The sequence below is a fragment of the Mya arenaria genome, chromosome 9 (assembly GCF_026914265.1).
Source record: "Mya arenaria isolate MELC-2E11 chromosome 9, ASM2691426v1".
Lineage (NCBI taxonomy): Eukaryota > Metazoa > Mollusca > Bivalvia > Myida > Myidae > Mya > Mya arenaria.
This window is the reverse complement of record NC_069130.1, coordinates 46,552,145-46,569,110: the sequence shown is the minus strand read 5'-3', so window position 1 is coordinate 46,569,110 and position 16,966 is coordinate 46,552,145. Positions and strand designations below refer to the sequence as shown.

Here is a 16,966-nt window from a genome sequence, read left to right as displayed (position 1 = left end):
TTGACAAGGGATGGTATTCTATATTGGTCTAAATTGGATCTAAGATTGATGTAGCGTATCGGATCACGAGAAATAAATAACAAACAAATACAGTGAATGAAATGACATACGATTGATTTAAGTTGCATACCACCCAAGTGACATTAAGCTAACGGCGAAATATCCATATACAAAATGACAAACAAATAAGATAAACACAATACTATAAAATAGACTGTTAAAACTGCACTCTCACAGATATACTATTTTTACAACTTTTTTTTATATTTTGTCGTGGAAAGAGCAACTTTTTGCGTATATATCTGCAAACCAGTCATACAAGACTGCTGACAAAAAATCAGATCGCAGATTTGCATATTTCCGTTCTAAAAATAATGTTTTATGGCTTAAACCGATACTGACAGCTTAAGAAAAATGCATAAAACATCTATTTTTGAACTTAAATATTAAAATCTGCTATCTAATGTTTTGTCAGCAGTCTTGTATGACTGGTTTCCATGGGTTTTCGCAAAAACTGGCTCGTTTCAATACAAAAAACTAAATAAAAGTATTTAAAACGTTAAATCTGTGAGAGTGCAGAAAAATATGGGTGACCAGTCCCGAACCAATGGCGTTGCGTTTATCATTCTAGAGGCGAGATATGGGTACAACTACATGTAGTTTATAGACTTCAAGAAACGTAAACACAGACGGAGCACGAGTTTGTCAATATTTCTCAGACATTTCTTGAGCTTGTAATTTTGTTGACGTCAAACACTTTATTGAAGGTTTTGTTTAGACTTACAATTATGTTATACGATATGAAAATCCATGAGCGCTTGTTTCATCACATGAAATTATTAAAATCGAGTTGACTGCCATATGTCGTCAATGTCATGTTGTTTTACATGTATCGCAATTAATTATGAAATAACGCAACGGTATGCGTGCATTATGTAGAGGATACTTGTTTGTGTCAGTGTAAGATCGTAATATATTTCATCGAGTGAACTTCAAAAGCTATATTAATTTTGTAAATTATATGAAGTATTTACGTGTGTTATTCACGAACTGAAATGTATAGGGATCGTTCACAGAAACAATCCAGATTTTTATTATGTGTATAAAGGGAATATGAAATAGCAGTTAAATGTATATTTTCCAAAAGAGCGCCTCAAACGTTAGGCTAACTTGACGTCACTTCGGAAATGATGCCGTTGATATTATGGTCTAGGTAGATTTTTGGATACTGGGCAAATCCCTGTAGTTTATACCGTAGTATTGGAACTGGGATCTGAAGAGAAGTTGAGTACGGCCTTATGGAACGAAGGGTCGAATGGTGAGTGTGGCAAATCGACCAATCACAATATCAACACGCACACGCCAATGAAATGTTTCCTACCAAGTGTTCTTTAAATCGTAAAGTTCATTGCTTAAAGAGTTAACATTCACTCCTTCCATTTAATAAACAGATACAATATCTAATAACCACGAAACTGAACTATCATTTTCCCTAGAAATTAAATTTCATTTTCATGGCTTTCCATAAATTGCCTTTATTATTGAATACATTGAACAAATCAACACTTAATATGATGGAACTTTGATACAAGTGTAGACGTCTTTTAATTGACATTCAAGACATTAATGATAGAGTGTATTGATAAATTGATACCGGACGTGACGGAAATCGTATGATGTCTTTCTAACATATATTATATTATATATTACTTTGAAAAGAGTACCAGTCAAACATTTAACAAAAATAAAATGTTTTAAGAAAAGTGAATCACTGTCCAATAGACACTCATCGAACCACAAAACGCCAACAAAGCAACACTCAACTTCACGAGACACACAACGCCACCATGGCAACATACACTTAACGAGACACACAACGCCACCATGGCAACATACACTTAACGAGACACACAACGCCACCATGGCAATATACACTTAACGAGACACACAACGCCACCTTGGCAATATACACTCAACGAGACACACAACGCCACGAAGGCAATATACACTTAACGAGACACACAACGCCACCATGGCAACATACACTCAACGAGACACACAACGCCACCATGGCAATATACACTTAACGAGACACACAACGCCACCATGGCAACATACACTCAACGAGACACACAACGCCACCATGGCAATATACACTCAACGAGACACACAACGCCACCATGGCAATATACACTTAACGAGACACACAACGCCACCATGGCAACATACACTCAACGAGACACACAACGCCACCATGGCAATATACACTTAACGAGACACACAACGCCACCATGGCAACATACACTCAACGAGACACACAACGCCACCATGGCAACATACACTCAACGAGACACACAACGCCACCATGGCAATATACACTTAACGAGACACACAACGCCACCATGGCACACAATTCGACTATTTTATATTAGTTACGTTAGTTTCGGTATATCCTTTTGTTGCTGTGGGTATCGTACTCACCGCTTTTCGATGTTATTTGCTCTTCTATTTTAATTCTTAGAATTAGAAGGGTTTTGGTCCATCATAAATGCGTTAACGGATAGATTTATATTATTATACATGGTTGAGTTTATATAGAATTTCATTAAAACAATTTATTTATCTTAATAAAGATTGTAAACGTGTAATCTCGATAGCTAGTTATGTAAGTAGCTACGGTAAAGATGTTTTATAAGATTTATAAATAGAGGTAGAAAAAATATTGTTATACGTCGTATACTGATGGATGTTTAAGTGATATTACTGAGAGTCAAATGTACTTCTTAATATTGCAGATAATTGTAATCATGTTATAGATAAACCAGGTCCTACTTGTTCTAATCACTCTTAAATGAAATTAAAGGAAAGCCATGGTTAAATACGGATTGTAAAAATGCTCAAAAAATATTTACGTTACAAAAGATATCATCATGGAATTAAAACAATTGAAAGTCATAGCTGCCTCGTAGCCAGCAGCAAGTAATATAAAAATACATTGAGTAGGAAATTTCGATTGTTTCAAGATGGTGTAATGAACAGGTTGTTTAATTGACATAAGACCAATTCTAAGCTAATGGAACTTGCTTCATAAGAAATATGAACTAAGGCGCTGCCTCTACGGGCTTGAAGTGTTATTGCCGGACACTTTAAAGTTTACTAGATGACTAAGTGAAACATAATAGGAGTAATAGGGAAACCTTTTTTGTATATATGTTAATATAACTTTTTAAATAACAAGCAGTTATGTTGCTGTTAGCAATTTATTTAAAATATACACAACCATCTACAATAATAGTGTCTACAGTATATATAATGCATTACTATATATTTTTATATAATCTGACAGGAAGAAGACTATGTCTAAACTAACATGTGTGTTTTTAAGAGCATTAAACATGTCAAGCTTAAACTATCTACTTCTAATGCTTCTAATAATATTGATATTAGATCTTGCTCTTTTAATAATGATATTTTGAATGCCAAATTTATTATTGACGATGTAGGGACTATTATTAAAGAACTCAAGAAGAAGAATTAGAGTGCGTCTACTTTTGAGAATATCCTGAATGAGTACTTGAAATAAGTAGATAATTATACCATTTTACGTTCGGTTTAAAGTTTGTTCAATATCAACTTAGATTCGGATTATTCCGTGGGGCATGGCGTAGAGGAATAATATTGCATATCTATTAAACAAAGAGGATACGTCAAATCTCAACAAATACAGAGGCATTACTATTCTAAGCTGTTTTGATAAATTGTTTACTAATCATTTAAACGGGTGGTTAAACACTTATTTAGAAAACCATAACTTGCTTTGTGACTAAACAGCCGGATTTCGAAAGACTGATCTTATATTTTCTCTTAAAAGGCTTGTTGAGTTTTACTTTGGATCGGGCTTTTATAGATTATAAAAATGCTTTCGACTCAGTTGATCGTGTTATACTCAAAATAAACATATCTGACAGTATGAATAGTAAAGCAAAATCATGTGTTAAAGTTGATGATATTTGGTCCATTTTCTTGAGTGTCAAGTAGGTGTCAATCAGGGAGAATCTATACAATATTATTTTCTACCTTTTTGAATGATTTGCAAGACTTATGTCAACAAAATTTGAAGGTCTAGCTACTATGCCAAAAACCACACTCAAATGGGGATTGAATCGGATGATCAAAGACGTAGATGTATATTTAAGGATTTTCTGTCTTTTATATGCTGCTAACACTGTTTTACTTGCTGATAGTCATTCTCAATTGCAAACCGCTTTGAATGCCATATATGATTAATGTAAAATGTGGAACTTAGTGGTTAAAAAAGATAAGGCAAAAGTTGCTGTTTTTTGTAAACATAAGATGAATAATGTTCCTGATAATTTATAACGGAAAACAAAACTGAGATAGAGGAATACTTTGCATGTCTTGATGTACAATTTAATTATAAAATTAACTTTTCTAAAACAACCATAAAGATTAGTTGATCAAGCTCGAAAGGCAATGTCTTCTGTCTTGGTTTTCCAGTGGCTTTTGAGACCATTAATATTATAGATTATCTAAAAACAATTATTTTTGTAAAATCATACTAAATCTTTATAATTGAACACCTAATTGCATGGTGTAAGGCGAACTAGGCTTGACACCTTTATCCATTCAAGAGAAATGCAGAATGCTTTGTTACAGGGGGAATTTTAAATGCTTGGGATAGTAAAATATGTGAATTATTATACAATGCTATGTTAGTTTTGCACAAAAATAATATTCTTATTTCTTATGGTGAGCTTGGGTTATCTGAATATTTCCTAAATCAAAGAGTAAATATCATTGTATTTCAATAAAATTGTTATCCAAATGTTTTAAAACTTGAATAACTTATAAACTGTAAAGATAAAAATCAACTGGTTAACCTCGCCTTATCTTGTAAGATAAGAATGTGTAACTTCCAATAATTCATTAATTAATTAATCATTAATAGGCCCCAATGCCGACTGTGTTAGCTTCACAATTACATTTAGTTTGTTAATTCTCAAATCAGTAGATTAATTTACATAGCCTAATATTATTGTATTTTGTTTGAGAATTATTTTCAATTCTATCTCATCTTCAGTGCTACACACATCATTTCCGCTGTATTATATATAATGTAATTACTGGTATATGTTTTACTGTTTTGTTTAAACTGTTTCAAACTTGTTTCTATGTCATCATCTGAAACTGTCTTAAACTTCAGACTGGGGAGTTGGTGAGCCGTCTGATGTGAACCATTCGGAGGATTGCGTCCATATGTGGATGCCAAAGAACTACACGTGGGGAGATTTTCAATGCAGACATCCGCTGCAATTCATTTGCGAAATGAGGTAAGCATCCACGTATTGGTCATTACGGTTCGCACACTATCCATTTTCTATCCTGTTGATGCTTGGATTCTTATAAGTATATTCCATGGCCGAGAGTGTAGGATAGGTTCATTCCGACCCGAGCTTATGGTGTTTTGCGGCGGAAACGAGGTTTATCTGCCCCAGGGTTGGGATGAACCTATCTTACACGAGCGGCTATGGTAGATGCTTTTTCTCCCACCTCAGTTAAACAAAATTAAGTAAAAATGTATTTTTGGCTGGAACTCTTTTGTGCTAAGTGAACATAATTGCGTATGGATATGCGATAGTTCGTAGATGTGGTGGATATGCGTGCAGTGATTCAGATGATGTTAATAGTCAAATCGGTCTTTAAATAGTTCTAAGGAGAGTGAAGCATTATTTCTTGAAAGGTGCGTGAAACCTGTTTTATGATGACGAGAAATAATTAATTAGCATTCTAAATATTGCCACAAGACAAGGTTTCCATGATGCTACAGACTACAGTCTTCAACAGGGGAGGTAATTACAATGTGGCGACCATTAAAAAGGAGTTCCATAATGGCATTTTATCTTCGCCCGTGGGCAAGATAAGAATTTTTAGCATACTTAAATGATTGGATCTATTTATCTGAGATGGGTGAAATTAGAATCTTTTCTGCTTTTTATCTTTTTTGAGATATTTTCATTTCCTTAGTGTCGCTCTTGACGGTCACAATGTGTCGGTGGTGTACAAAACCTTTGCTATTATTTTCCGTTCCAGATATTCTGATAACTTGCCAGTAGGAAAGACACACACAAAGCCCGTCACTCTTGCTTTTAATCATGGCCTGAGTAGTATGCAATTTGGGGTTCAACGGGACGGTTGTCTCATTTATTATCTCAAAATCTGTGAACTTGTCCGAGGAACCCCATACTGCATACTTCTGGTATGTTATTCCATTTGCTTGACTAAGAAACAGACGGGCATTGGCGTTCACTCCCCGTTGCTCTTGTATTTTGTTTTTGGTATCGCCACTGAAAAGACGACGTTTACATTTTGGATACTGTACGGATTGGACCGAATTGGGATAATAGGAATATGTTTGATATATAAGTGGGAAATGCTCGAGATTTGAAGTACATTACTCAGCTTTTTGAATAAATGAATGATATTTTTAGTGTTTTAAATTAAAATGACATGTACAAGAACAGCTGTCAAAAATCAAATATAAAACCCAGAATAAAATCTCTAACGAGAAACGAACGTACAGAAACCACAAACACACCAAGCATGCATTAATTAACAAATGTTAGGATATTTCATTTGAATATCCAATGGAGTACGAGTTCACTGGAAAACGAGTTCACTGACTGGTTAAATTTATGCATATACAGATGTTGCCTATGATAACATGTAAAACAAAAACAAGATACAATTAATGAATTAATTCAGTAATATCGATTAAAAGTTTATATATTTCCATTCGAAGCTCCTCGGTCATTTTTTTTATATATTTCGAGTCGTTGGTAAATCGAGGCGCAAATCAGGTCTTTAAATGTTCTACACGCATGGAGTTCGATTATGCCATCTTACAAACAAGCATATCGTTTAATCGAGTTCTAGGTTGGTATTCAACAATGGTCTTCATTGGATCTAAGGACGATATAGCTAATCGGATTACATGTTATTAATATGTTAACGTCTTTATTCCAGTGGACATGTCGATGGGGAGCCAAACATGGTTGGATAGACCCTGGAAAACATATTTAGCATTAAAAACATCAATGTGATTTATCTGTTAGTCTTTTGTAAAAACTGTGCTTAAGTGATGACGAAGGTTTCCAGTTGTTGACGGTCGCTGAAGGTCGCCATGATAATGCATCAATCGACATGATCTCGACCATTTTCCATCGTAAACAAAGTTGTTTCCGATGGAAAAATTGCCGATATGTAAAGGGCAAATGCACCAATTTGGAAATGTCTATTCTTTGTTTCATGCCATATTTCTTTGACAGTATATGTTAAATCCATATCAGCCTACTTGCTACCTTCCATATGCATAGGTGTTGAAGATGAATGGTTTGTGATTTTTTTTCAAAACAGGATAATAATGCTTGATGCATTTGATCTACCTTTTACCGTTTATATTTTCACCGCGTTGTTTGTCCTTGTACACCGGATATTGTCATTTTACCGAACACTGAAGAGAATCTAAACTTTTTTCTAACGTTGTTAAATGTTTAGTGCACAAGTGGAGCTTTCTCCCCATATATAGTATTATTCGATGTACGTGAAGTTAGCGGCCTAGCAGCGTGAAGTTAGCGGCCTGGCGGCCTAGCGGCCTAAAATGGTTTCCTATTTCGAAGCATGTATACATGCATTTTCCTCTAAAACAATGACATTTTAACTGTTTGTATGCACACATTAACACATTGAAGCGATTATCAACTCTTTTTTTTCAAAAACGTTGATAAAGCAGTGAGCTAATTCAAAGCATTAAACATGCCTGTTCTTCTTAAACAATGATGTACTCGTATTTACTGTTTTTATGCACAAATTATCACTCTGAAGCGTTTTTCATTCTTTTTCCAAAAAAGTCGATCGAGCACTTCAGCGGCCTAGCGGCCTGGCGGCGTGAAGTAAGCGGCCTGGCGGCCTAGCGCCTAAAATGGTATCCTTTTTCGAAGCATGTATACATGCATTTTCTTCTAAAACAATGACATTTTAACTGTTTTATGCACACATTAACACACTGAAGCGATTATCAACATTTTTTTTTCAAAAACGTCTATAAAGCAGTAAGCTAATTCAAAACATTAAACATGCCTGTTCTTTTACAATGATAAAGTTTCTTATTTATGCACAAATTATCACTCTGAAGCGTTTTTCAACTTTTTTTCAAAAAAGTCGATCTAGCACTTTAGAATAAAAGGTAAAGAAAAATATTCTGAATAGATAACAATTTAATGCCGCTATGTGACTATATGAATAAAAAAACTTTGATTTATCATTGTTTTAAAAAATAAAGCATTAACAATTGCTTGGAAATAGAAAAAATAAATAGGCCGCCAGGCCGCAAGGCCGCCAACTTCACGCCGCTAGGCCGCTAACTTCACGCCGTTAGGCCGCTACGCCGCTAGGCCGCTAACTTCACGTACATTGTAATTCGACATAAGTGTTATCTTGCACATAGATTGGTCAATATAGGAAATTTATTTATTGGTATCTGACTTCGATGGAAAATGACCGAGGTGTTAGGAATGGCGAATGCATGCACATTTGCACGAATAAAACAGCGCCATATTGGTATGCAAGGACATATTAAATAATAAATAGTGATATTCATATCATAGCATGGCCCAATTTGCATTATGAGCTTTACGATCCGCTTGTGGAAAACTGGCAATCCATCCCGTTTATTACTTTCCGCTATAAAATCAAAATAACTACCAGCGAGACTATGTAATCATATTTAATTGAGGCCTTAAAGTTTAATCAATCACTTAATGCAATAAAGGGAGGCAAACTCGAAAATAACTTACAGAAGTATAATAGTGAACGATAGCCGCGTTAAATAAAAGTATTTTCTTTTCAACCTTGACATTGACATAATTAAACAAGGAAAATAATGTTTATCCTTATATTGTGTACACTGAACGTATTATGGCTATGAACTTCAACAACGGGGGAACATGGTTACAGCCGATATTTCATGTATTCATTACAAATGTGAAATTCAAGACATCAATTGCATCAGTGATTTGAATAGCAGATATATAAATTAGTCCTGTTTACATACATGTAATAATCAGTCTTAGGTCGTTATGAGTCGTCACAAGCAACAGGCCGACAATACATGTGGATATCACGCGGTAAAGACTATTATTATACCTAACTTCTATAGAACATATAGTAAAAACGTCAGGACACTATTTTCGACTATCACCCCGCACTATAACCCTCTGCCGCACTGTCACCCTCTGACGTCATGAAATTGAAAATACGCTACAAATACGCCGCCATGTTGGATTTGTATGTGAAAAATTATGATTAATATAAAATTTGCATTGCAACCTTAAAATGAACTAATTATAAAACCTCACTTCTATAGAACATATGAAATTGGCAAAACGGTACGAATACGGGATTTACTGATAGTATTTTACTTAAAGTCTGTATCACCTGAGCGCTTTGTTTACCAGCCGACAATTCTTGCCAAAATGGCAGCAAGATTCGCAGCTGTCAGTGAAAATGGTATTTTTAGTCTTTAAAATACTACAGTTTTTGTTCGCCTCGGTCGACAGTTTTTACCTCAGGTTGACAATATGCACTGCCACCCTCAAGGCAGTCAATATTTATATACTATTCACTTGTTCCATTGTAATGTTTGAACTCTGCCTCGTGTCCTTTATTCAGAAAATGAAAGCCTGATTATGAACGCAAAGCTAAATATAAGTTTTCTTTCACTTATATCTTCTTGTTCCTATCTCCCTTTTAGCGACTTTCTTACCGGCACCTGCTTTGTCTTTTAATAAAACAAACATGCCCCTTGCAACCTTCGTCTTTTGCATTATTGCATATATATAGCTTTTGAGTGAAGAAAGACTTACTTATTTGGGGCATTATTTAATTTTCTTCTTGTCATGCATATGTTGTGCTATGGTACTGTGATTGTTAAATCAACTTGAAAGATTGACTGGCCATTGACTATGCTAGTATTATACCTCACATCAATTTGTCCCTTCTTTATATATATAATCTCGCTGTGGTCCGTATATCACTGTATTTTGATGAAAATCCGGTTTTATGACGTCAGCGGTCCATATTATATTTTTGGCCGGTCCTGACCTCGCCAAAAATGTAATATGGACCGCTGACGTCATACGATTGGTTAGTGCGGCTTGCTATTTTCACAACGGCAAAATATTGTCGCAAGTAAACATTATCAGATTGTTAAATAAAACACATTTAAATCGCTTTAAAAATATTGTCTTGTAATGAAAAGTGTTCGGTATAATATAAGAAATATAACACAACACTTCGGGTCATATGGCATTATAAGCTCGGTCAGTCAGCCCCCCAAGGTGAATACAGTGGTGTGTAATATTTCTTAAATGTTATTTGCATTAACATATGTTATTATTTCGTGTTCGCATGAGCATATTAAGGAAATATTACACGACACTGAGGGTCACATGGCCGGTCCTTGTAATGCCATATTGCCCGAATTGATGATAGTCTTTCTTTTATTATACCGATTATTTCATATAACCATTCAATATTTTAATGTGCTTTTGATGTGTTTTATTGAAAAAAGCAAATGATGTTTTCTTGCGACGATTGTTCGTCGTTTTGAAAATCGTATGCTGCACTCACCAGATTTTTGATCGGTCCTTATAGTATGCCGTCAGCGGTCCATATTATATTTTTGCGAGGTCCGGACCGGCCAAAATATGATATGGACCGCTGACGTCATAAAACTGGATTTATTTTAAATACACTTTTTATACAGTGATATTCGGACCGATCGGTTTTATACTTATATAAAGAAGAAACACATTTAGATAGGGTATAATATTGCCTATTATATTCCGAAATAAACTCCAAACTCCATGGAACTACAGAACTGTGATTCTAATGTATATAAAGAATCATGGACGCTATCTATTGTCCTTTCCGATAACTCGATTATCTTTCCCTGAATACTCTTCAAGTGGGCATGCGCAAAAAGCGGAAATTTACTTCCGGGGACTACACAAACCAGGAAGTAAACAGCAACAAGTGAAAATGGAAAGTAAAGATTCAAAACTAATAAAGAAAACGGGCAGGAAAACCCCTAAGTACTGTTGTATTTGTAAAGGAATTTACAGAGGAAAGGTTATTGATGGGAGAAAAGTGTCATTGCACCGTTTTCCTCAGAACAAACGTTTAAAACGTGTGTGGGTGCAGCGATGTAAAACGGTCATGAGATCGTTCCAGTGGAATGAACACAGACGATTGTGTAGTGAGCATTTTGTTGGCTTCAGAGGACCTTCATTCCAGCATACACTTCCATCTATGTTTCCAACTGAGACTGGTGCTACCAAAACCTTCCAGCCAACGGTATTTTTTATTTCTTATATTAGTTTAAGTTCTTCCTTACATGCACCTCAAAATGAATTATGTTATATCAACGGTGCTTAAAAACAATGTCACAGCACTTATTTGTAAATTTTGTAATTTAAGAAATGATTAAAGAATTGTTTTCAAATACAGCCTGGAAAAATGTGTACCATATAGCCTGGCAGATTTTGTACTAAAACATTTATCTTATACAGTTTCATTTGCAATTTCAGCTCCTTGATGAAGACGTAGGTGATGATGATGATGGTGATACGGTCAATGACGATTTAGACCTAGAACTGTCAAATGATGATAGTATACAGCCACAACTGTCATTTGTATCCCCTTCCGGGCATGCCATTGATACCTCTGTCCACCTGCATGATTACTGCATGGGACCAGTACTACAGCCACAGAATCAGTCCTTTAGGTATTGTTCAATATATATATATATTGCTTCTTGTGCTATGAAATCGATCTGATAAGTTAATTACTTCTGATCATTTTTCTTCATTCTTTAACAAAAATAGGAAAATTTAAGTGTTTGTAAATGTTTAAGGCCAAAAAAACAAACATTTGGTTAGGGTTACCAGACTGTACATGTAAGATGTGGTAAATGGGTACATGATCAATTTGTATATGTTTCAGATGTTGTGACACACAGACTGAGAACAACTGTGCAGTGATGGAAGTACAAACTGAAGAAAGTTTCCTGGGAAAAACAGCAGACTTCAGTTCACAAACAGAACATTCTACTAGAGACTTTGGTGTACAATGTCAGCTACCTATGCTCACATATGATGACGTAAAATACAATGACGATTTGGTCAGTTTTTACACCGGAATCCCTAATCGAGTTGTGTTTGAAGCTTTGTTTGATGAAATCAAGGATGAAGCTGAAGTGCGGACATCAAGGCGGAAACTTAACTATAAAGATTCAGATGGAGGACGGCCAAGAACTCTAAGTGTTCTGGATGAATTTTTCATGGTGCTGATGCGCCTACGTCTAGGTCTGTTATTTGAAGATCTAGGTACTAGGTTTTGCATATCCACTTCACAATGTAGTGACATTGTTGAAAGATGGATCAACTATTTACATGTACAATTATCCTTTCTTGTTCAATGGCCATCTCGTGAGGTAGTGAAAAATAACATGCCTGAACAATTTAAAGAGAAATATTCTAACACTAGAATTATTATCGACTGCACTGAAATTTACAGTGAAACATCCAGTTCTCTTTCTTTGAAAAGTTTAATGTACAGTGATTACAAGTCTCACATGACTCATAAGATTTTGGTGGGTATAAGCCCAAATGGTGTTGTAACTTTTGTTTCTGACTGTTGGGTGGGCTGTACCAGTGACAAGAAACTCACAGAAAAATGTGGACTCTTGGACTTGCTTGAAGAAGGAGACGCCATAATGGTTGATAAGGGTTTCACTATTACAGACCTTACTACTCCAAGAGGCATTCATCTCATTATTCCACCATTTAAACAGAAAGGAAAACAATTCTCTAAACGTGAGGTTCTCCTTACAAAAGATATTGCAAGTTTACGAATACATGTTGAAAGGCAAATGGAGAGAATCAAGAACTTTCGAATATTGCATGGCAATATTCCTATAACACAGTCAAGGAGAATTTCTAAAGTGTTCAAAATATGCACATATTTGACAAATCTATGGCCACCACTTGTTCAATAATAACTCATGTGTCAATGAAAGCGTTTGTATATATCAAGCATTAGATTTAGGGATAAAAACTTGTATACTTCTAACTAGAACAATGAAATTACAATTTTGTTTTAAAATCATTTTTTCGAGCAAGTTATATGATAACATATGAGATTACACATTTGATTCAGGTTTGACAAAAATGGATAAGGAAATATGCTCATGTGAATGGATTTCAAGATTTGATTTGAAACATGTATGCATTAACTGATCAATTTATTGATATAATTTTTTGTTTGTGAAACATCTGCTTTGTATTTTGTGGTTTTATTATTTGTAACATTTCTAAGAATAAAAGTCAAAGATCACTTATTAAGTTTGGCTCTGAAATGAGTTTTTTTTTATTTGCCATGTGTAATTGATCTACCACGTACTTCAAATCATTAGTATTGAATTGCTTAAAGGATTTTTCAGTATGAACCATTTTCATATCAGTTTCATAATTGAACTAAGTGGAAATAAGAATAGGCAAGAGTGCCATAGATCAAACTGAAATGCCCGACAAATGATAACTTTAAGATACATTAGATTAAAAAAACTAGCCCCATGCTAAATATGTCCCAATGTTTAAAGGGACTGTACACCAGATTGGCACCAATAAAGTTTTTTTCTGTAACAAATCTCAGGACAAATTATTTAATAAAATGTTTTACTCTTCTGATATGATAATGGTAAAGAAATACCAAAATGTAAAAGAAAATTGAGCTATGGATTGAACTAGTGTCACCAAAATAGCTGTCCAGTGTTGTATCCACTTTGCTACGAAGGCTTATCCGAAACCATATGAATGCTTAAGCTAATATACCTTACTTGGTTATATCCCATGATATCATCAACTAGCAAATCACGCATAAGAATGAATTCTACTAGGTATACATACCCAGTAAAAAAAAATTAATGGAGAAATATGGAAAAAATAATGCGAAAATAAATTAATTGTATACTACGGTATGTGGTACTTCAGTTAGTTAGTTTCAATGCATTGTACACATTGATACCAAGTTTATGTCAGTTTTTGACAAGTTTCTTTTTTTTTTCGATATTTCATCACACGGTGTATAGCCCCTTTAAGTTTTGCACCCTGCAAACATAAGAAAGTAACACTCATTTGTTGTTTTTAATTAGCAAGTCAGAAAAGGAGAACAACTCGACAGTCTTGAGTTATGGGCCGTGCAGTAGCTACATGCAAACCAATATTCAATTGAACATCTTCAATTGTTTTAGAGTAAAACTCAGCTACTTCTTTAAACAATGGCAATATAAACGCTATCACTATCCTGCACACAAAATGCAATAATAACACACTTGAAAGGTTAAACATATGTCCATTTATTAAGCTCAGAAATACATCCCTGAAAACTAGATAAATGGAAAGGAAAAGTAGAAAAGGTCAAACATAAAACAAGGAAATAATTAAAGTAGATTTACAGCATCGCATAATCACAATATGTTGACAAAAGTACACATACTTTCAAAATACTGCCCAAAATTTGGATTTACAACTTTTTTATTCATGGTTTCAAATTATAGTAACAATACAGTCATTTTTGGAGTTTCATTTTGAATATAGTTATGAAAATAACTGAAAGCAAACAAGATATTCACATAAATTGCCATTATTGATCATTCAAATGTACATGTATAAACAACACATAACTAGACGATGTACAAATCAATTGAACAGACTCATTCCCCTTTTAACACGTTGTGCGTACAGTTCAGGAATGTATGATTCAAGGCAAAATCTGTCAAGTTGACACAACATTTTCAGCCAAAATGATTCACAAAATGCAATTCTCTGTATAGAAAGACCTACACATGTCCAAACTACAAAATCACACCATTTCCTCCCGGTGATTCCCATCTGCCCTTGGACCTGGTAGTAATATTTGTGTGTTTCCTTGAGTAACACCTTGCCATTCTCTAACTGACAAAAAAAATCATTGTCTTCACAGCATTCCTCAGGCGTTTGCATCCTCCATTTCTTAGAGGCAGGACACTTAATCTCAACCAGACCAACACTTTCTGTACAATGTGAACAGAACACAAGCCCATCTGGACTGGCACCAAGGTAGGGTCTGTCGGCACATACAACTAGACCACTGTCTTTAACTGCTAGTCCTTTGTGGTCAGTTTGCATTGCTTTCGCATACATTCTCTTTGCAGCCTTCTCATGTTTAATTCCATATTCTGTGTACTTGCTTGTGAAATTGGAATACAACATCTGCCGCAGGAGTCCGTCAGGTTCAGTTGATTCTTTCCTACGACAGATGCTGCCAAAGTTTGAAGCTGTTAGGCGTTCTTTTCTGGCCTCTTGCCATTTCCCACTTTTTTGGCCCCTTGTTAAGATTTCAGTTAATTGAATTTCTTCAGCGCTTTGCTTCAAAGAGTCAAAATGATCCAAAAACACTGTCTTACTAGAACTGTCCCTCAAGTTTACACTATCATGGTAGTTGAATGGCACAGAATGTAACACAGGGAGATCTGGTTCATTTTCAGTTGTTTCAATTTCAAAGTTTTTTAACCAGCCTACATTCAACTTCGAACCAACCAGTTTCTGCCTAAATCTGTCAATGTTAACAGTGCATCCATTGATAGAGTTCAGTTCATGGTTTTTGTTTACAGAAACTTTACGTACTGACACGTTGTACAGTTTCTTCTTTGAGAACATAAGATCTTCAGATTTCCTAGGCGACAGCTTACGTTTCCGTGGTGCAGACAGCATGCTGAAGTTGTTCCAGGCACAGGGTTTGGATGTTGGAGCAAGGGTTTTTTTACGCGTCAGGTCTTCAAGTCCATACAGCAGGGCACCAATATGGTTGCAGCATTCACCTTCACTAGATGAAAATAAAAAAATTCATTTACATGTGTGCCTTTTTACTTGTTATACTTACATGTATATTCCAAAACATTAAAGTTTGAAAATGGAGGTGAATACACAGTATTTTACACTTAGTATTTCCTGGTAGGCCATGAACATACAAAACACAAACAGTGCCATAAGTAAACACCAACACGGTGAAGGGAGTTCATTGAATCAATACATAAGCTCGCCTGTTCTTTCATTCAGAAAAAAATAGCAAAACTCAGCTAACCATGAAAGCCAAAATTATGACAGTTATAACATGTGCTTTTTTGTCTCTTGTAACAAGTGTACCAAGTTTGATAAGAAGATATGAAATAGTTTGAAGAATGCCCCAAGTTTAAGTATTTGATAATACTGACAAAATAGCCTAGCGTGTGTGGGTTTGACACCTTTCATCAATGCAGATCAGAGACTTTGATTTATCACAAATTAATTCAACTTACCCAGCTGGACAGTTGCAGAACGCGGAGTGTATGCAGCCAGTCACTTTCGACAGAAGGATCCAGGGTTGGTACTCTGGTGACTTTCTTTTGTCTGCAGTTGGAAATGATGGCAGCACGGAAGCTTGAACATAACAGTGGCTGCACTCTTCGCTTATGAGATGGACCTGAAGAATAAATTATAAATAATATTTTAATTTAAATGACAATAAATAAACAACATACATCATAGAACATATGAAAATTGTACAAAATACATTATTTTTTTTAAAATTAAGATAAGTATATAGTCAGTGTGGTTCGACACATACATGTGCTTGCATCCACCACACCCCCCTTAATTGTGGCTAGCCCCGCCTACATAAAAATGTTGAGTACATTTTTCACACCAAATTATTTTTATGTCCAAGTCAAAATAGTCCCCTTGAGCTAATTATATAACTAGATGAAGTAAACATGGCAGAAAAAACAGCCTCAGACTTATTATAAACTCAC

General features: G+C 35.0%; 1 protein-coding gene and 1 long non-coding RNA gene across 2 annotated transcripts; both read left to right on the top strand.

Moving 5' to 3' along the window:
• Positions 1 to 5,128: 5,128 nt before the first annotated feature.
• LOC128245712 (uncharacterized) lies at positions 5,129 to 7,121 on the top strand. Its single transcript, XR_008263226.1, has 2 exons — positions 5,129 to 5,351; positions 7,045 to 7,121. It is a non-coding gene; the product is annotated as an uncharacterized LOC128245712 (long non-coding RNA).
• A 3,991-nt stretch (positions 7,122 to 11,112) lies between these two features.
• On the top strand, positions 11,113 to 12,854 carry LOC128246097 (uncharacterized). Its single transcript, XM_052964302.1, has 4 exons — positions 11,113 to 11,433; positions 11,667 to 11,863; positions 12,082 to 12,443; positions 12,793 to 12,854. Exons 1-4 carry the CDS (start codon positions 11,119 to 11,121, stop codon positions 12,852 to 12,854), a joined length of 936 nt encoding a protein of 311 aa, XP_052820262.1. The 5' UTR covers positions 11,113 to 11,118.
• Positions 12,855 to 16,966: the final 4,112 nt, after the last annotated feature.

What these genes read in the sequence shown, in the direction of transcription:
- LOC128246097 (XM_052964302.1), top strand. Translation starts at nt 11,119, where the DNA reads ATGGAAAGTAAAGATTCAAAACTAATAAAGAAAACGGGCAGGAAAACC. An exon ending in CCAAAACCTTCCAGCCAACG is followed by an intron (nt 11,434 to 11,666) that starts GTATTTTTTATT and finishes TTGCAATTTCAG; the next exon opens with CTCCTTGATGAAGACGTAGG. An exon ending in GCTGATGCGCCTACGTCTAG is followed by an intron (nt 12,444 to 12,792) that starts GTCTGTTATTTG and finishes GGGCTGTACCAG; the next exon opens with TGACAAGAAACTCACAGAAA.